Here is a 22514-nt window from a genome sequence, read left to right on the forward strand (position 1 = left end):
TAGCCCAGATTGTCAGGGAAGTAACTGATCATTTCTAACAAATAAAGTCAGTTATAACTGCATGTATTTATGCCTCGTGCAATAGATATGATGTACACAATTCCAGCTGCCACTCTGACTGTTACCAGTCAGGCTAGGGACACCGAAAACTGTGGACTCAACACAGGTATCCGTCATTTTGGACATTCAAGTTCACCCCTTCTCAATTCGCATGCCGATGGAGGCTGAACTTGGAATTAAACGGCATCCATTGTGTTACATTTCATCTTAGCAACCGTAAAAACTATGGTCGATGCTAATATCGGTTGTTTTAAATTATTTTTACATTTCGCCCCCTGGGCTGATGCTCCATCGCTCCGCTTTTGCCGACTGACGTCCCTCCCGGAGCGAGCCTCATTTATAGAGGTTGGAGGCTTGTGTGTACTGAAGTCAGCACTTCCTGGGAGGGAGTGTCCGCCGGGTTGTCAGCGGAGGCGATGAGACACCACGAGAGGGTGCCCCGCCCCATGTGCTGTAAGCATGGAGTACAGCTTCGCGCCCGGACTGGAGGGTGTACCGGGCGACGGAGCTGTCGGTATACACGTTGATGTGGGTGTTGAGCAGGTGCGGCATGTCCTGGAGCAGGTCAAGGGGGCCCAAGATGGCTGCGAAGGTCTCCGCCATGTTGATCCTTACCGCCTGATGGAACGCCGGAGCCACTGCCACAGTGGACCAAGGTGTCACATCTGTGTAGGTGTCGATGCTGAGATGGCCGGGATGCATCCTGCGAGGTGTGGTGACGAGTTCCGGAATGAACAACCGTCGGACCTAGAAGATTTCACGTGCAAGGACGTGTTTACTCAGAAAACTGGGCCAACCCATGATGCATGGTCACTTCTTGGGCTTGGATGTCGATAGTGACTCTCAGCTAAGTCAGATGGGTGTCGGGTGCAGGACCAACTTGGCGTAGTTGATAGCGATACCCAAAATGTGAGTAAGATAGACTTCAATCTGCTGCATCAAGGCAGATGAGAGGTCAGGGCTGTGAATGACCCAGTCATCTAGATACGGGATCATCTGGATGCCGAACTCGCGGGTGAGGAGTTTTTGCATTGCGGTGGCCCAGCATTGCATGACGGATTGGGCCAGGCTAGCCCCATCGGCAGGCGAGTCCACCGATACCGCCGTCCCCGGTATAGGATACCGTAAGGATGGCGGATATCGGGGGCGAGGGGAATCTGGAAGAAGCCAGACCGGAGATCCAGCTTGCACTCTAGATGGTGCGGAGGAATGGAGGTGACAGCCTGCGCTGGGCCACAGAGCGAGAAGTGGGGTCAATCGATGTGGGGGGTCCAAGCGCTGAGGTCGTAAATGATCCGCGCTGCCTCGGATTCCTTGGGGACGAGGAACAGGGGAAGGCCGATGTACACTCACCCCGCTCGATGATTCCATGTTGGTGAAGATCCTCGATGACCTGTGGTAAACACGTTACCAGACTGATGTCCCGTGGCGCTTACCTGCTTCGCCCACGGGATGCGCAGACTGTCTTCTGGCCCACCAAGCCCTCCGCCCTGATGAACCAGGTCTTATGTAGGAGTCACTATCGACATCCAAGCCCAAGAAGTAACCATGCATCACACAACACAGCGACATGCCCTCTCCCTTGTGTGCATGCTCCCTACTCTGTCCGCATATCAGCTCCAGCAGACAGCTGGGTACTTCTCGTGGCTAGCCTGGATCATGTGCTGGCCCAGTTTTCTGAGTACACACATTCTTGCAGGCAAATTCTTCTGGGTCCGACGGTTGCTCACTCCGGAGTTCGTTGCCACACCTCGCAGTATGCATCCTGGCCATCGCATCATCGACATCTACACAGGCGCAACACCCTGGTCCATCACAGTGGTGGCTCTGGTGTTCCATCAAGTGGCAAAGATCAATATGGCGGAGACCTGTGCAGCCATCTTGGACTCCCTTCACCTGTTCCAGGACATGCCGCACCTGCTCATCACCCACATCAATGTGTACACCGACAGCTCCGTCGCCCAGTACACCCTCTAGTCCGGGCGCGGAGCTGTACTCCATGCCCATAACTATGTATTATGCTTGTACATTGCCTTTGTAAAGCTTATGGCACAGAAGGGGGGGGTCACCCTCTCGTGGTGTCCCATCGCCTCCGCTGACAACCTGGCGGATGCTTCCACCCGGGAAGTGCTGGCTTCAGTACACGCGAGCCTCCAACCTCCATAAATACGAGGCTCGCCCCGGGAGCGGCATCAGTCGGCGAAAGCGGAGCGATGGGGCATCGCCTTCTTCTTCGTTCTTGCCCGCACAGTATATTTTTCCAGATATTAAGTTATATTTGTACCTAGTTTTGTTGAGAGCTACGCTGGAATATACCGTATTTATCCAAATAATGCCCGCAGCCTCATTTTAGGAAGGCTCGTAAAAAAAAAAAAAAATGAAGTGTACTAAAATTCCTTCCATCAAAAGAGTAATGTAGGTATAAACATTTTGTATCATTCCGCGAGGTCCACATGGTCTTTAAGCTAATATGAACATGTAAATTTACGGATATAACTGCTTTTCCTGAGGAGATAAAAATACATTAAGACTGCTATGAAATATATTTTCTACAAAAATGAGCAAGTAGGCCTACTTACGTGACAGGTATTTCATTAATCTGAACTTGCAATAGGCTCTATTCCCTGTAGATGGGAAGATTTGTTGTCTCTTGCATCACTAGAATCCTCTCCTAAATTACTTACATCTTACTAATAAACGGTGTATAACTTTTGTACAAGGTTTATAAACCGTTTATGTGAAATTCGTTACTAATAAACCGTGTATAAACCTCCTGTGTATACATCTGTTATAGTTATTCATTGAATTGCTTATACAGACCAGGACCCTTGTTTAAGCATTGTATAGCAGCGAGTATCGAAAAAAGAAACAAGTGAGCAGTTTATTTTCGTGGTATTTACTGTCTGCAGTAATATAATCGTGGTGAAATATTCAACTTATCCATTCACCATTGAAGGAATGGACGATAATGTTGATCTTAACGATATTTTAAACATAGAAGACACACCATTTAGGGGTTATGGAGGCTAGACATTTTAGTAAAGTAAAACACTTTTAAAGAGACAGAATGACAATGAATAACTATAAAAGAACTGATGGTTGGGCAAATTTTTTGTTTAATGATGTGTCGCTGCTTAACACGTTGAGTGCCGAGTCGATTGTAGCACACTATTCCACTGGTGCCAGGCATGTTTTTGAATTGCATTCCGCTGGTGCCAAAGCAATTGTACGCGTTGTAGTCTGTTTATATAATCTTGGGATGTATTTATATGATGTACTAAGTAAATTTTTTCTCACCATACCATGGTCATGTGTGACGCCATACGGTGTCACATCAATTTTTAGGAAAGATAAAATATAGCGTGACACCATATGGTGTCACAGAATTTTTTGACATGGAATGTGCAATACGAATTTCAAGTACGGGATATTTATTTGCTAATTCAAATTAACGCAATATTTATGAAAACCTAGTAAAATGCAAAACAAGTACTTATATTACATTACATATTGTTGTAAACAGTTTTCTGATAACTCTAAACAATGAAAATATGCGTCTCGGCATGCCCGATGGAAATTCTAAGTTGCCATGGAGGGAATTACTCGTAATTTTTCAAACCTTATTGGCATTGTTGTTCAAACATCGTCCTTTGTACACTTGTTTCATGTGCTATTTTCATATTTATGTTTTGCACATCTGATCGGGAAGTTAAGGAGAACGCGCTAACCATACGCTACCTGGCTGCTAGCGCAGCTCGACGCAGCCCAGTTGGTTCACATCCGCTGCTTCGCTCCTCCCTACCTCTCCACCACACCCCGATACTCCCGCGGCACTTCTAATTTTATGACTATTGATTTGTTCAATTTTGGCATTTAAACTTGCACTGGGTACATGCAGTTTTCACCTTAGCATTCTACTGCCTCCCACGAATATTCCTACCAAATTTCAACCGAATCCGAGTGTAACACATGTATGTGTTCCCTCGTAAGACTATTACCAATATCTTCCATTTTTTTATATTTTTGCACAACTATATAAACTGAGTGATAATACGTACTAAACGAGGAATAAACACCGCCTGGCGCGCTTTCACCTGTGCCAATGACCACTGGCCAGTCAGTGGCTTCGGAAGAATACTGTGGCGCCACATGGTGGCATAGACTAAAAATACATAGCTGGAATAGACCCTGAAGTTCGCCCTTCACGTAGTACCAATTTTACGCGCATAGATGTCACAGCTGATTATCTACGGTGCATCGCCTGAAACTCAACTGTGCCGCCATATGGCGTCACGCCAACTCTGATTTCAAGAACGGTGTGCCGCCATATGGCGTCACGGTGGTCTTCAAATTTGAGATGGCGTCACGGTGGTCTTCAAATTTGAGATGGTGTGACGCCATATGGCGGCACGTAGCACCCAACGTGTTAATAGAATTTTGAAATTACGAGTTTATTATACATTATCTGCCTCTACAAAGATCCTCCTCAAATTTGAGTATAAAAAGGGAGTTATTCCTTGACATAAAAAATGGTATAACTTGAAAAACGTACGTAATATGATTTCCATACTTTGTAGTTGAATACACATATATCTGATGTATAAATGCCTAATAGAAACTTTTTTTATCAAACCTTTCTTTTAGCTACAAAACGGTTTTTCCTTTCTCCTGAAAAGTAAGGATTTTGGAATGTGTACCCATTTCAACACACCGATTCATTTAAAATTGCTTATGTTTTCCGTACTACCCCATTTAGGAGTTCTTGATCTTTTCTTAAGCTTTTCATTTCTTTCTTGGCATTCATTAGACAAGCAAGCTGAAGAAATGTTGATATCAATATAAGCTAATTTCCAGCTGTCTCGCTTTGTGTTGCCACTGCCTTTCGATATGCCATGCTACTGCATGACTTTCCGGAAAGTTTTGCTCGTAGGTAACAAGCAGAATCGATCATAAAGGCGGTGAACGTGTGAAATACGTCAGTGAACTGCAGGAAGAGATTTCTACGACTTGGAAAGAGTTTATACGTGCTGTATAGTAATACAATGCGTAAAACCTTACTGGACAGTAACACGACCGGTGGCAGATAATTATTTTCATGCAATGTAAACACTTGAATTAGACACACCGGCGAAATCTGATGTTAGTTTTGCGATACAGTAAAACCTTGTTAATTCAAAGTCTTTGTAATACAGAAATCGGACTTCCAATAACGTGATTTCGAATTAACAGCTGTCTTGTAATTCAGAAATGCCAACCCTCGCCAGTTTTTTCGGATTCTGCTTTCCCGCATACTGCCTGCTATGTGATATTGTGGCGTTCCTTAAAACGCTGAATACAAAAGAATTACGATTTCACTCTATTTTCAACTATGAAACACACTATAGACACACTGAAGTGAGTGAAAGTGTGGAAAGCTACCCCTGCACGTTCCAGAAGACTCATTCTATCATGACATGAAGAAATTTTCAATTTAAATTACTCTGTAAAATACAGTACTATTTTTTTTTAAATGTTAAGTCAGTTTAGAATTAAAAGTCTGAATTGTTTTCCATTTAAATATGACATACGGGGACCGTTTTCTTCCATCTACGGTTGCACAAATCATAACTGGACACTCAGCATCGGAAACTAGGTGAGCCAGGAGCGTGTTTGCAACCTTAACGCAAATGAAACCCGCACCCCAATTTCGTGTCTCAAATTTTTTTAAAGAATATGTGGGGATTATTCGCGTAAATACAGTACATTCATTCATAATTCCCGTCATTTTTGGACATTTTCTTCTCGCTCCCTATGCTGATGGGAGCTGAAATTTGACTTAAACAGCATCCAGACTGTCACTATTCACCTCAGCGACCCCAAAAACTATGGATTCGACACTATTTTTTATTATTTTTATATGCTATACCCTTCTCATTCCTATCCCGTGGGATGCTAGGGGTTTCTTACCCCCACAATGTTTGTCTCCAGATTCTAAGCCATTAGTGTACCAAGTTTGGTTGAAAGTGCTCCGTTGGTTTAGGAAGAGTTATGTAAAGGTACTTCATAAAACATGGCAGCACGTTCCCATCCTCCTATATACAGCCATGGTCATGAACCTCCTAGCAAGAAAGGTACTTCATAAAACATGGCAGCTTGTTCCCATCGTCCCATATACAGCATTTCTTACCAGACTGTCATGATACATAGTAAGTCGCTGTCACCTAGCGACAATCTGTCCATCAAAGTCTATCCAAATCTCGGTGCGGATTTGTAATTATATTAATTACATAAAATTACTCCTTATAATAAAAAACTATGTATTGGATTTCGTTCAAACCACTTCCTAAACCCTCTCGGTAATAACAAATTGTGACATTTTCAGCAGAATTGGTTCAGTAGTTTTGAGTCCATATAATTTATCACTAGATTACCAGGGGAGTAGGTATAATTAAAAAAATACTGCAAGTTGAAAATTTGTGTGGCTAGGACCCTTAAAAATGAATCTCTTTCTCCTGCCATAATGTTTCCCACATCCTTATGGGGTCGTCGGTGCGATCTGTGTTGCACATGTGGACTGTTTTATGTTGCTGGTTGCCCTTCCGAATGCTAGTCCTACGTGGAGGAATGTATATTCACTCTTGTGTGCTTATGTGATGGTTGGTAGTGTAGTGTAGTGTGTGTGCATGAAGACAAGTATGTTGAGACAAACAAAAGCATCCAGTCCCCAAATCAGAAATTAGCCAGACGCTATTAGAATCACCAACCCAGCCAGTAATTGAACCAGGCCCCTCTGTACTTGAAGGACTTGGCGCCGACCATTCGTCCAAAGATCCGGATGGCCCTTAAAAATTGATATGCTGCTTAAACAGGAAAGTGTTTCTCTTCAGTAGATAACTCGCAACAAGCGATTTTATGATTGCCGTATTTACTCGTGTATTAGACCCCCCCTTGGCTTTTCGAGACGAATTAAATGAAAAAAATAAATCTTGCATACAAGACCCCCAACGTAATTCATCAGAGAAGCAGCTTCGAACAGAGTACAAGTTCTATTGCAGCTCTGATGACATCGCACAGATTTGTGAATAGTTCCATCCGTACGACCCACGCAATGAAAACATGCATTGAAATCTTGCGGTACATCTGTGTTTCATAGTTAAGAAATGTCTGCCTCCATTGCGTAGGCCTACTGCAGCTCTGATTAAGTTGCATAAATAGGTTAATAGTTTTGTGCCTGACCCGCGCATTGCAAGCATGCATCAGTCATGCTATATGTCTGTGTTTTGCTTTTGTAGTTAAGAATGTCTGCCAGCGTAATGGTTAGCACAATTAGCTGCCGTTCACGGCAGCCCGAGTTAGATTCCCGGTACAGTACTGCCAGAGATTTACAAATGGCAGGAAGGTTGATAAGCGGTAAAAATGGTACATGTAATTCCCCTCCTGCAGGCATGTCTAAAAAGAGCTGCACCACCTCGGGATGAGGAAACAAGTTTACTTTAGTTAATATTCACGGTTGTTGCTATTTATACAGCAGGCAAGATCATTAACAAAGTAATAGTTTAATATCTCGTAAATCGGACCAGTATAGGTATGTTTTGGAGAGAAGTAAGTTTAGAACGTAATAAAAACTATCCAGTCATAACGATTGTTTTATTAGCCAACATACCTAACAAATAATAATGATTTTATGTCCCCACTTTTATTAACGATTTTTGGAAACGCCTAACAAAACATAGGTGTGCGTTAATAAAAAAAATAGACACCGAACGTATGAAATTAAACATTATGATAATAAAAAGCATTACTGCCACACCTGTAGATATCCATAAATGCAGCAAACTTTCCTGTAGTTTATTTTTATTCTCACCGTCGTGGAACTTTTGGCACTATCCGGGCAATAGCATACCTAACCTAAACAATGCGGTCCCTCTTATCTCATTTACAGCTGTTCAGGTAAATCTAATGTGATAAATGTAAAGAACAAGCATGAAATATACAGTACGATACTTTAAAAATAAGGGCCTGGCTTTCATTAACCGCAGTTATCAAAAGAGTGCTTCCAGTCACTAGGTATTACATTCGGTAGTGCAACTCTAACGTACGCTAGTTATCAGCTGGTGGTTTGACACACTTTTGATAGCACGGTTTTATTTGGAAAGAGTGGCTTCTGCTACATATACACCAACAGCAAATATCAGAGACCATTCACACTGTTTGGACTCTATAGTCGGGAACAAAACTATTTTTAAATGTTCAAAGACGGAACCTGGAATGCTCTCGATTACAGTGCATGGCTGGCGAGATGGCAGTGAAGATGACGACACGCCAGTAGCAGGGAAGTTGGTGGTGCAAGACGATAATTCAAATGAAAGCCGTGATCAAGTTTACTGTGTGGTAGACCTACTGCTCATCTGACAGAGACAAATGACTGGTCATTAAGTTATTTTGTATCATTATTGCATAATATGATAATACAATACCCTTATCCCTTTTCTCTACGGTGTCAAGTATGAAGCGAGACAAATCTTCGTAGCAAGTTTTTACGACCGCATGCCCTTACTGACGTCAACCCCATCAGAGGAATTAATCAGATAAAACGAATGACATGATATGAGTAGTGGTAACAAAACAAACTCTAAATATCGTGATCATCATTTGTCTTTTTACATTTAGAAATGCTGCCTTCTGGTGAAAATAGCCAGTATAACTCAAATACATTTGTAAGATTGTTAAAGGATAGTATAGAACGTTAACATGTACAATTTATACCTCTTTATAGCCTAGAAGTCATGTATTCACTGCACAGAACTTGAGGTTCTCGCATATTGGACGCGCCCCCCTTCCCCGGTATTTTTTTTAATTGTAAAAGTGGAGGGGAAAGGGGGTCTAATACGCAAGTAAATACGGTATTGTTTCTATGGTTCATTAATTAGAAAAGTGTATGGACCGATGAACTTAAAGATAGTGAAAATGAACCGCACAGTAAGCGAGAGAATTTAATAACAATCCTTAATACATTCTACAATATGTATTTTCCATCAGTGTATTCTTTAAAAACGGTTCGACCCACGAGGGGTCGCTTGCCGAGTGTAACGTCAGGAGTCGCGTACGGTTGTTTCGACTGGAAATCAATAAAACATCAAATGCTTACTTAATACGCTATTTATTGTTACACTAATATAAGATAATACTGTTTAAACACAAACACTTTTTAACATAATTATAATAATGAGATTGCCTTTTGCTGATGAAATTGAAAATAAAAATTAAAGTTCTGTTTATGGAAAATACTTTTAAAATGATGTTAAATTTAATTTAACACACATCTAGACAATGCTCCGCCCTCTACTGAAAAATGAATGATAACAGTGCACTTTCCTCATTATAGACAAGTCCATGCCATGAGTCGCGTATGGTTGAGTAAAACTGAGACAGGTAACTCGAGGAGTCGCGTGTGAACGAAAGGGCTGGATAGACAGCTTGTCACTCACTGAAGGAGCGGATAGGGATAGTAGTGGTGTGACAGAAGTGTGGACGAGTCCATTGAGGGGTAGGAAGTATAATAAACAGTGTTCACGGAAGGATTGATCAAAATAAACAGACAACTGGAAGCGGCCCCTCACGGGTTAAGATAATATCCTACATGCACTCTGCCACCTATACTTATGCAAGCTACCAAGTTAGGTAGCTGCAGTCGCTTGAGTGCGGCCAGTATCCGGTATGGGAGATAGTGGTTTCGAATCCCACTGTCGGCAGCCCGGAAGATGGTTTTCCGTGGTTTCCCATGTTCACGCCAGGCAAATGTTGGGGCTGTATCTTAATTAAGGCCACGGTTGCTTCCTTCAAGCACCTAGCCTTTTCCTCTCCCATCGTCACCATAAGACTGTCAGTGTGATGTAAAACATGTGATACTCGTATAAGCTTCACATGGAGCGGTAATGTTTCCTACAGTTACCAGTCAGAAAGTCAAGCCGAGTTACTATGGATTAAAATTCATATTTTCCTGGACAGGTTTCTCTGGCAAATCACTTCCTCCAATCCACTGGGAGTTCCACTGCACTGGATCTTCAAGTCAGTACTCCAGTTGAGGCTTTCACAGCCGGCGTTATAAACTGTATATTTTCCAGGCTTGTAGGCCGTGGCCCAGGAGCACGTGATGGTCCCAACATTTCACCAAAAACTACGTTCTGAATCTTCAAGCATTCCGAATATGACTTCAATGGCTATGAAGCTCTCGGTGGAATGGAGTGGTGTCGTATATTCACCTCAGAATAGTGCAGGCCTAGTTCTGCTATGGTGGTGGGAGGGGGCGGGCGGTTGCTGAATGACTGTTCTTCAGCGAGTGATTGAAGCAGAGTGGAGCCTGGAGTTGGTCGACCTGTCCTAGTGGAGAGAGGCAACTGATCACCTGTTGCTTTTCGTGGCCTGCCTGGGCCACAGTGTCATCCAGGATTTAAAGTTTTCAGGACCAGAAACCAGGCTGTGTTGACCCGTTCAGATACCTTTTTATGGTTGCATAGCTTCAGAGATGGCACTGCCGGACAAGTGCATTGGCACTGCCGGTGGCTTCAAGTAGCCTACGCAGTGGCCTCCGCGGTATGCACTAGCCAGCGTCTTGGTAGGTGTGCTAGGTACCAAGTGATGAGCCCAACCTAGCACACGGGGGCAAAACGCTGGCACCAGGAATGAGTTGGCTGGAAAATGTATAATGTCCAATAACGGACCATTATATTGGTATTATCTTTTTGAGTCTCCAATAACCTATGTACAAATGGATCAAACATTCTATAAACCTGTATTTATTGTTGATATTGTTCCTTTTCTTCAGAATCTGTTTCTGTACCATGCTATTCAACAAAATGTCTGTTGTTTCCAGTGTAAAGCATTTATTCTTGAAACCCGCCAGACATGGGCTGCAATTGCAGAGAAAGAGAGAGAAGAATTGAGGATATTAAAAGAAGAAGCTGAAAAGGAGGTTCGACGTGTATTTTCTGAATAAATGCTCTTGGAAATTATTTATCAAATTGGTCCTATATTTATTTAACCACAAGTCATTCCATACCAAATTATCATACCTCACAACTCAGGTTTTTGTAATATTTCTAAAACATTTGGGTTTATAGGGCATGGTCCAGATACATACGAGCCACTGGGAGTCAAAGTGGTGTAAATTGGGAAATGTTAGTTTTTGAGTTATGAACTCACAATGCATGAAAATTTATTGTGGAGTAGTGATATAACAACTCCCATAGGAGCTGCTTGAGAGCGCTAGATGCATTTTTCCTCCCACGCCAGGGTTAAGTGCGTTCACGGGAGTGATGTTGAGTGAAGTGGCAGAGCGACATGGTCGTGTGGTTCTGTGGTGTTCTGTGTGTTTATTTATACTCTAAAATAAAAAAATTCCATGCAACTGTGCTGGTAAGTATTAGCATTGTTTTCTTTCTATAGAATTGTAATAATGTGGATGTTATTAAAGCAGGTATTTTCTTTATAAGGGAAGTTTGCACTCACAGTTCAAGTCTAGGTTATAGTCTAAAAGGATTATACAGTGGTATCTCACATTATGGTAAGTACGTTGTCAAAAAAATACCTTATACTTTGTTACTTATATCATGATTCTGTACACAAAATGTGTAGAACAGAATATTCGTATGCCAATTAAGCATTTTTAATTAGTCAGGTTAAGTTTTCATCCATGTTAACTCTATGTACTAATGCTTTCCAGACACATTTCTTGCTCCCTTTAAATTTAATTTTTACCTTGTGACTATCACTTGTTTGAATCACTGAAAGAAGAACTGAGAAGAAAGATTTCATGATGATGCAGCAGTAGAGGAGTGGTGCGCAACTGGCTGCACATGCATTTTTTTTTTCCTTTTTTTCGGGGACAGCATCAAAAAGTTGGCAATTTGGTGACAAAAATGTCACATTGAGGAGGCTGTGTAGAAAACTGAGGTGCTTGTTGTGTATTTCTTCACGAGTTCAATAAAATTGTAAAAGATAATTCTTGTTTATATTTGATTCACTTAGTAGGAAATAAGATCTCTCCCAAATTATGGTCTTTCTCCTACTAGAATGAAATCTCACTTCTTTGAATACTTCTGGGCATTCAAATTTCGTGAGGTATTCTCAAGTTACCAACCCTTGAAAATTGCTTTTGCTGTTCAAAAAATGAGTGGTTTGGGTGTAAAACATGGTGACATTTTAGTGCCTTGGAGTTACCGGAAAGGCAAACATTTACAAAAAAATATATATACACATTTAGGACAGTTAGCAATTTCATATTAGTCTTACTGTTTAATTGAACTTTGCATAAGGCAATGCTAGTAATATCATACAAAGTATTTTTTTACTCTTTGAAACCACCAATATCAACCATTACAAAACACTGAAAATGGTAGATACCATGTTACACAGGCTTGTGGCATACACTTATCAGAACTACTGATTCCATTCTCTATCCCAACTTGCGGCTAATTTACATGAATGCAGTAAGGTTTACATTAAAAAGGATTAGAACCTTCCCCTGCGGGTTAAAACTGCTGAGCTAGCAAGACATAAAGATGTTAACAGGCCATTACCTTGTAGATGAACTGCTGCTTGGAGAAAGAGGCGCTTCCCGCCCCCTGCTATACACGTTCACACACTGCGAAAGATGTTACTGAAGTGGCCCCGAGACCAAAAAATCAGCAGTTTATATACCCTCGTGGAACATTCAAGACCTTTCATGAATGATAACAACCCGCCCATAAATTTTTATTGGTCGGCTAAAGATTACAAGTCAAAACTGAAAAAGACATCTAGGATTGGTGGAAAATTAATTACAGAAATTACTCATTGGTCAAATTCAAAACTGGCGGAAAGAGAAGGGTTATACTGCCAACCCAAACAATGACTGAAAGAAATTTAACAAAGAACAAACTTATGAATATCAAATTTCTTCAAAAAAAAGTTCCTTCACTTCACGCTAGGGTGCACAATTGTAGTTCTTAAGTAGTGAGTGCCATCTAGAAGAGAATGTTCACACTTCTTACTACAGAGCAAACAAATACAAATCGAAACATAGTTCAGAACACTTCAAAATTTACAGTAGAGACATCTTCCGAGAAACTTTTGATTTAATACAGATTGTTAAAGTTCAGGCTTCCTCCTGTAGAGGGATTTCAACTGGCGCAATATTTGAATTCGCGGCGTGGAGGTGTACCGCCCGGTACAGGCCTCCCCCCCAAAAGTCCTTCCAAGGGGTGACACAGAAGAACACCAAATTTTGTTTTAAACAAGGTCCAAGTTATGATGTTGATATAGAAATTAATTGCAGAAGGATTCACAAAAAGGACATACATTTTTCCGTATCCGAAGTTTTCTTAAATTGGTTTGATCCAGTTTCAAAATTCTTTGTAGTAGCTTTTGATGAAATGTCTTTATGCTTGTAGTAGTTGAATTCAGAAAGAAAACTTTTAATTCTTCAAAGGAAAAAAAAACCTAAGTCCACCAGATGTTGCAGTTGAATCCAAAAATGTAGTTATTGTGGATATGGAATGTCCATGTAGCTGGATAAGTACATTAGTTGCCTATTACTTTGACGGCCAGACCAGCCGCAGCTGCTTGTGTCCAGAGGAGGCCGCTCGGACCCCTCAAGTACCCTGAGATACCGCTCTCCCGCACTATGAGAGGGGTAGTGGTGGTGAAGCACGCCGCACACGCGACGATTGTTTACAGACCGCGGGCAGTTTGCAGGTGGTGCGCCGCACATCAGCCTTGGCCGGGAGGAGGGCTCCGGCTCGCCGTACACTGGTTGACCTCACTGGAGTAGATCGGGCCCGTGCTCCACTACAGTAGCGGTACGGTGCCGCACGGCTGCGGGGGCACTGAAACATTAAGATCTCGGCGGCAGAATTTTGTTGGACCATAACGATTGTAGGGTACAGTCTGTGTGGTGAGGCTGAGGGGCCAGCGGCGTGGAGGTTTTTATTTCATTTTAATTAGCCACTGGTGTGTTTGAGCAGGAGACGGGAGCATGGTAATGGCCATGGCGAGGACAGGATAGCAGTTTAACTGGTCGGGGGAGGTTGTACAATGAATATTTAAATACAAGGAACCTAATTCAAGGGGCAGAAGGCCTAAAAGTGAAACCAAAAGAATATAACCTTCCGAATTCTTTCAAAAAAAAAAAAAACCAGCTAAGTTAGCGCGGAAGTTACACAGGCTTCACCTGCGACAGGTGAACCCTAAATATCCCCTCGGTGGCTGGATTGCTTAGTAACAACGTCACCGGGGTAAGGAAATCTAAAATAATGCACGGCCCATGAAATCTGGGGGCAAGCTTGCCCGCGGGGACGAAATTTTTGACCATCACCTGGTCACCTACCTTCAAATGGGTGGGTCTCCGTCCACGATTATTATCTTTCCCTAACCTTTTCATGAGACACTTTAAGATTGGCTTTAGCCTTCTTCCAAAGATCTTTAATATTATCTGGATCTATTGTCTCAGGTAGAATATCACTAAGAGACCAAAGGTTAGAGAGCGGCGTGTTTGGAATAAACTTGAACATCAAAGAAGCTGGAGTAAACTTATGAGATTCATGAACCGCCGAATTCAAAGCAAAAGCTAACCAGTGCAAGGACGTATCCCACCTAGAATGATCGTCGTGATGATAGGCAATAAGGGCCGACCTCAGATTACGATTGACCCGTTCCGCTAGAGATGGTTGAGGATAATAAGCAGAAGTAGTCATATGAGATATGGACAGATCAAAACAGAATTTACGAAAGAGATCGGATGTGAAAGCTTTAGCATTATGAGACACAATATATTGACACGGACCGAAAGAAGCAAAAATGGAATTTAAAGAAGTAATGGTGGACTGAGCGGTAGCCAGCTTAGTCGGAAATAACCAAGAAAATCTTGTAAAACCATCTACGCATACAAGGATGAACTTGTTGGCATTCCCCTTTGACTGGGGGAAGGGTCCTACGTAATCGATGTAGAGACGTTCCATGGGGCGCGACTCTTGATGAGAAGACAAAAGCCCTTGCTTAGTGGACATGGTGGGTTTACTAAGCCAACATGATTTACAAGATTTTACCAATTCACTGATTTCTCCGTCCATACCCTTCCAGATGAACATTTCACGAATCTTTTCCCGGGTTTTGAAGATGCCTAAATGCCCCCCTAATGGGGTCTCATGATAGTACTTGAAGATCATTGGTACAAGAACAGCTGGAACTACAACTTTCATTTTTTTATCATGCCTCGACGGGCAACATAAAACACCATTCCTCAATACATAAGGGACGACATGTTCCCCAGAAGAAAGGGTTTCCATGATAGGGGCCAGCGTCGGATCTTCACGTTGATATTTCTCAAGATCCCTAAACAACATGGGAGCATTAGTAAGAATAGCATTAACCTTGGATAGTATGGACTCGGAAGGTGAAGAACTATTAACCTGTTCCGGGGTCTCTACCTCATTGGCAAACATACGGCTTAATCCATCAGCCACATTTTCAGTACCTCTTACATGCCTAACATCAAATTGGAAGGCAGCAATCCTGATGGCCCAGCGGGCTATACGACCCGTACGACGCGGCCTAGCTAAGACCCAACTCAAGGCTTGGTTATCGGTCTCCAAGTCGAATTTGACATGTTCCAGATAGAGACGGAACTTTTCTAAAGCAAATAAGACTGCCAAACCTTCGAGCTCATAGATGGAATATTTGGCTTCCTGAGCCGATAGTCCTAGAGGCATAGGCGATGGGTCGCCTCCCTAGTTCAGTCTCTTGAAGGAGGACTGCAGCTACCGCCGACGACGACGCGTCGGTTTGGACGATGAATTTCTTGGAGAAATCGGGCATGGCCAGAACAGGGGAATTACACAGAGCTACAGTAATTTGAGATCTTCAAAAGCGGCTTGTTGAGAAGGACCCCACTCAAATTTGACGCCTTTTCTACGAAGAAGGTTCAAGGGCGCCGCTCTGTTAGCGAAGTTAGGAATAAATTTCCTGAAGAAATTCACCATGCCAATGAACCTAGCAATACCTTTGATGTCCTTAGGAGGCTTGAAATCACGGATGGCCTGTGTTCTAGAGTGATCGACTGAAACACCATCGGGTGACACAATATGCCCTAGGAATGACATAGAAGACTTAGCGAAGGCGACCTCGGACAACTTCACAGTTAACCCAGCCTTACGAAGGCGGTTGAGAACTTCTCTCAGATGATCTAGGTGTTCTTCGAAGGTCTCAGAAAATACGACGACATCATCAAGATAGTGGTACAAGTACTCAAACTTGATGTTGGAGAAGACCCTATCTAGCAGCCTCGTAAGCACAGTTGCTCCCGTGGGGAGCCCGAAAGGCACGCGGTCGTATTCATACAAATTCCAATCAGTGGCGAAAGCCGTCAGGTGTTTAGATTCCTCTGCTAACGGTATCTGATTATAAGCCTGGTTAAGATCTAAGATGGTAAAGAACTTAGCCTTACGAAACCATGACAAACAAGAGTGAAGTTCTGGAAGGGGCACAGATTGTAACACCACCTTCCGATTGAGAGCCCTATAATCAATCACAGGCCTGAAGCCACCTTGGGATTTCGGGACTAGAAAAATAGGCGAAGAATACGCCGACTTAGAGGGCTGAATGATACCATCCTTTAGCATCTGATCTATGATTTCCTTCAAGGCCTTCATTTTAGGAGGAGACAGCCTATAAGGTGGAAAACGGACCGGAATCGAATCAGTAACCTCAATCTTGTATTCAATAAGGTCAGTAACACCAAGAGTATCGGAGAACACCTCTGGAAACGACTGACATCTTACGTATACTGTCAGCCTGCTCCTCAGGTAGATGTCTAAGGTCTAACAACATCTCATCCTGGGTAGGCGAAATAGATGAACATGATACAGAACTACACTTTAACAAAGGGATTTTACAATTAGAAGCAAATTTGAATGTGCACGACCTGCTCTGGATGTCGAGCACTAGACCAGTAGAAGACATGAAATCCGCTCCCAATATAATGGGGCAAGACAAGTGCTTAGCCACAAACAGTTTAACTTTCCAAGTAAATTTAGAAATCCGAATTTTGGCATATAATAAACCTAAAATTTCTAATGGAGAAGAATTAGCCGAAACATATTGAACTGAAGATGAGCAATAGTCAGGAAGTTTACAAACAGTTTTCAATTTGGAGTACCATTCAGCCGAAATAATAGAACACACACTGCCCGAATCTAATAAAGCTGTCACAGGTTCATTATTCAATTCAATCTTAAGAAACGAAACAGGTGCGGGGGTATCCGCCGCAATCCTAAGACATTCTTTAGGGCCTTCAAAAGCTAAATTCGAAAACTGAGTTTTATTTGGGGCTGAGCCTCTGAATGAAGAGTTGGTCGACTCAGCCGAAGCCACTAGTCATTTTTGATTGTTGTTGGAAGTTGCACCAGAAGTTGAGCAGCAGGGGGTGCTGTTCGAATTTGGGCAATTCTTGGCGATATGGGAAAACGCGCCACATTTAAAACAACCTTGAGATGACCCAGCTCCATTCCTTGCCCTACTAGCTTTAATCAAAGGACACTTGTCCCGAAGATGATCAGGCGACCCACAAGCATAACATTTACGGGCAGTGACGGTTCGGCGGGGAGGAGGCCGAAAATTACTAGAGGATGGAGGGGCTTCTTTTGCGACACACTGTGTCCGCATACCTAACCCCTTCGGCTGATCCAGTCAATGCTTCTAGCTCGGCAAAGGTTTGCGGGCGCGCCGCAAAACACAAGTATGACCTGTACGATGGGGAAATGCCTTCCACAATGGCCTGTACAATCTGGCCTTCAGGAAAATGAAGAGCAAATACCCTGGTGTAAAATTTGATGTCTTGTATGGAGTCTGCCAGGTTTTCATCAAGCCGCTGCACTCTATAATAGTACTTCTGAATCAGAGATGACCTTGCACGAGCGGGAATGAAATTTGCAAGAAGGTGTGCATGAAAGTCTTCTATCGATGACTGTTCAGCTATTGCCCTAACAATCTTGTCCGAGAGGATACCTATGGCATACGGATATATAATTTGGAGAATTTGCGAAGCAGAGAGGGAAAACACTAGAGCATGATCTTGGAACTCAACTAAAAACCTTAAGAAAACAATGGCATAGGTTGTGGAGTTAACAGAAAACTTTGAAATCCCTCTGAGTAATATAGCTAATGGATGGGGTAAACTGCTGAAACTAGGTGACATAGTAGAAAGGGGTCCAAGTGGCGGAGAAACCGATTCCGAAGGTGCCCTATTTAACACAAAGGGTGGAATGGACGTGCGACGGTCGGACTCGGTTTCTAATGGGGCAGATGTTCGTTGGGTAGTCGCCTCAGTACTACTTCCTTCCTCTTTATAGGAATCCTCCACATTTACGATATTTACGACCATAGGCTGGTCGACTTTGGGAATCGCAGATCCAGATAGCAACTGACTAACTTTACTAGACATTTTGGACAAGTTTTCGGCAAGGGCACTAGCTTCCTTACCCTGAAGGTCATTTAACATACCCTGTTATAAAAGTGGTACAACCTGGCCTGTACTCTTTTGAGTTGATTAGGAGATGGATCACTCACTTCAAAAAAACTAACTACAGATGCTAGCTCAGTAGTCTTATCATTGATCGTGGAGAGAGCGTCGTCAATCTCTTTCTCTCCCAAAGTTGGGATGGTAATCGGCAAATCAAGGGAATCTTTTAGCTTATTGGAATCGACCGCAACCTTGCCTCCAGATTGAACGTTTCTGAGAGATAGTTCATAAATTAATTCTTCTTTACGCAAATAGAAAGGATGGAGAACCTCGCGAGGGCCGGACATGATGACAGAAATTTTTTTGAAAAAATAAAAAAATTCCAGCAACTGAGAAAATTGTTAGAGTTCGAATTAAAAACAATGTTTAGCCGTCAAAGGGGGCTAAATTGAGACCCATTCAACCACGCTCTGCTACCACTTGTTACGGATTTTGGTGGACCAGCAGAGGTGAAAGAAAGTGCTGGGTGGAATAGGTCTCAATTACGAAATTAAAGTTAATTTAAAATTTAATAAAGGTTATATTTTCTTTTCAAGATCAAGAAATAACAAGTACAACAGGCACCCAGTAGCATATCAACAAATTAAGAAAGTACAATTACAGTTTGTTACTGGATTTGGGCTTCGAGCCCCAGACTCACAATCCTTGAGCAATGAGCCCAACTTTACCTATATACAAGGTTCAACAAAGGGGCAGAAAACCCCAATCATGCCAAGGAACACTTGCTCCCAATTACCCAGTAAAGCCACCTCGAGGCACACAGAAAATCCACTTTTAAGAAAGAGCAAACCCGCTCTCAAAGTTCAAGCCTATTCAAAGGCCACACCAAACTCCACCTTCAATCTGCCCTCCAGGCACACAAGAACAGGGGTAATAATACCCAACCTACTGAGGCCTATTCAGTAAAGAAACCGGTCAATTACATGGCCCAAAATTCTGAGTTGAATGGAGGCGTAACTTGCACTCCTAATACATTTTTAAAAGCTATTTGGCACTAGGCCGCTTATGCAAGGGCTAATCCCATACCACGGAGGTGACACGATAAGAAAACTTATTTACATTACGGAGGGAGGAAAAATGGAAATGAAAACGTAGTCACCTCAGAACAATATGAGTGGAAACTGGAGAGGGTTAGGCACACTCTATCCCAATTTATAGTTAAAAAGCCAAAATTTACCAAATGTCTATTACATTTTAAAGATAGGTTACATTAGAAAGGTTTCGAACCTGCCCCGCGGGTTAAACTGCTGAGCTAGCAAGAAATGAAGTTATAAAATGGCCATTACCTTATAGATGAACTGCTGCCCGAAGAAAGAGGCGCTTCCCGCCCCCTGCTACCTAATCACACAAGGAGAGATGTTACTTAAGTGGCCCCGAGACAAAAAAAATCAGCAGTTTATATACCCTCGTGGAACATTCGAGATCTTTCATAAATGATAACAATCCGCCCATAAATTTTTATTGGTCGGCTAAAGATTACAAATCAAAACTGAAGAAGACATCTAGGATTGGTGGAAAATTAATTACAGAAATTACTCATTGGTCAAATTCAAAACTGGCGGAAAGGGAAGGGTTATACTGCCAACCCAAACAATGACTGAAAGAAATTTAACAAAGAACAAACTTATGAATACCAAATTTCTTCAAAAAAAGGTTCCTTCACTTCGCACTAGGGTGCACAATTGTAGTTCTTAAGTAGTGCCATCTAGAAGAGAATGTTCACACTTCTTACTACAGAACAAACAAATACAAATCGAAACAGACATAGTTCAGAACACTTTAACATTTACAGTAGAGACATCTTCTGAGAAACCTTAGAATTAATGTGGTTGTTAAAGTTCAGGCTTTCTCCAGTAGAGGAGTTTCAACTGGCGCATTGTTTGAATTAGCGGCGTGGAGGTGTACCGCCCGGTACAATTATTATTAACAAATGCATCGCAAATTGGAAATATCCCGGTGGCAATGGTCACTTACAGTAGTGTAATAATAACCAGCATAGTGATGTAGGCAAGTTTTCCTTCGTAAACAGGACCGTAAGGGATTGGAATAAATTACCTGCAGCAGTCTGATAGATTCTCTTCGAGTATCAAATCGTTTAAGATAATGATTAGTAAAAGAAAAACCAAAGTCATCTCCATACAGGCCACGAAGGCCCTTGGAGGGGTAGAAGGTAAAGGCTTCCACTATCCGTAACCTCGGCACTTGATGGGGTTGAGTGGTTAGCTCTACGCCCGGCCGCCTTTGCCCCCAGGAATTAACCTGGTACTCATGTTTGGTGTAGGCTGAATGAACCTCAGGGCCATGTGCACCTCCGGAAGTGGAAATCTCGTTTCTTAAATTTTACAGCTTCCTGACGGGGATTCGAACCCACGTCCTTCCGCGTGAACCGAGCACGCCTTTACCGCCTCGGCCAGGCAGCCCCTAAGATGATGATTAGTGCTAGTGTAAAATGAAAAGTAAAAGCTGTAAACGATGGTCACTGAATTTGTGATTTTCTGCGGGATTTAGTATGTTAAACTAGTAGTATTTCTTCTAATATCTTCTCTCCATGGAACTGCTTGTTTTACTCTTGTTGTAGTTGTTGGGTAGTTACGTTTCAACTTTAATATCACTTGTAGTGTTAAGCTAGTAGGAAGTTCAACCTATAGTATTGTACGCCATAGTGTTAAGTAATGGAAATACTGAATTTGTTTATGATGGTGCTGGATTTAGAACGTTAAATTAGTAGTACTTCTTGTAATATTTCCTTTCAATGGAATTGCTTGTTGTACTCTTGTTGGGTAATTATGCTAACTTTACATATGACGCGAATACTCTATAACACTGAAGGAAGTATTTCCTTAGTCATCAAAATATCGGTAAACACAAGCAGTGGTCATAATGTGATATTGAATGTGGGGTCTGATAACGATGTACACCTATCTGTCAAAAGAATTGGAGCAAACTGAAGCAGTTTAGATTACACATTCCACTCCTTCGTAATGGTGGTTGCATATGCAACAAGGCGCATCTTACCTCGTCTCGAGTTCGAATAATGCACGCCTCTGGTATCCAGGTACGTGTACCTACAGAAGCCGTCAGGTTCTGTACTTAAACCACTCATTCGTGTACCTACCAGTGCATACAATGCCAGAATGCGTATACTTTATAATTATGTTATACTCCGTCAAAATAGACCTCGCTAGAAATGAACACCCTAGTCGCTTGTTGACACGTATTTACGAAATGGAGAAGACCCGTGGTTGGCTATTCGCATACTCGGCACACACAACATTCAGCTCCGAGTACCTGTAGGCCTACGACACAATGCGCGGACAACGCTTTCGAAATTTCTCGCGATAAATAGTGTCTGCGCTAGTCTCGAGATATCCCGAGAAATCTCGAGACCTAGTCTCAGACTGCCCATCACTACCCATGAGCTCCGTAGACTCAACATTGATGTTGCTGCTTTGAGTGAAACCAGACTGTCCATGGAAGGCAAAATTAATGAGTTTGGTTCAGGGTATACCATCTTCTGGAAGAGAAAGAAGGGGCAAGAACATCACATCTATGATGTTGGATTTGCTGCAAAGACTTAACTGGTTATTGATCACCAACTTACTCCCACTGCAATCAGCGAAAGACTTATGACTCTCCGCATTCCACTCTCGGGAGGTACTTTTATGATGCTCATATCCGCCTATGCTCCAACCTTGGGTGCTGATGATGTAAAGGATGAGTTGTACAATCAGCTGGGCACAACCATCACCAAGGTACCAACTGCAGATAAGCTCTTACTTCTTGGAGATATCAATGCCAGATATGGGAGAGATAATTGGCTATGGAAAAATGTGATGGGTAAGGAAGGAGTTGGCAGTTGTAATGCAAATGGTCTATTGCTTCTCGGTGTATGTGCAGAACATGAACTCGTCACCAACACTTG

The 22514-nt window shown here is 42.4% G+C and overlaps 1 protein-coding gene across 1 annotated transcript in view; it reads left to right on the top strand.

The window, feature by feature from the left end:
• The window catches only part of LOC136867402 (chromosome partition protein Smc), a 78776-nt gene extending 67725 nt beyond the window's left edge, over window positions 1–11051 (top strand). Inside the window, exon 7 of the mRNA XM_068227085.1 lies at window positions 10913–11051. Coding sequence (XP_068083186.1) covers window positions 10913–11035 — 123 coding nt within the window. The 3' untranslated portion in view covers window positions 11036–11051. The remainder of the gene's footprint in view (window positions 1–10912) is intronic.
• Window positions 11052–22514: the final 11463 nt, after the last annotated feature.

This window comes from Anabrus simplex, chromosome 3 (assembly GCF_040414725.1).
Source record: "Anabrus simplex isolate iqAnaSimp1 chromosome 3, ASM4041472v1, whole genome shotgun sequence".
NCBI classification, from domain to species: domain Eukaryota; kingdom Metazoa; phylum Arthropoda; class Insecta; order Orthoptera; family Tettigoniidae; genus Anabrus; species Anabrus simplex.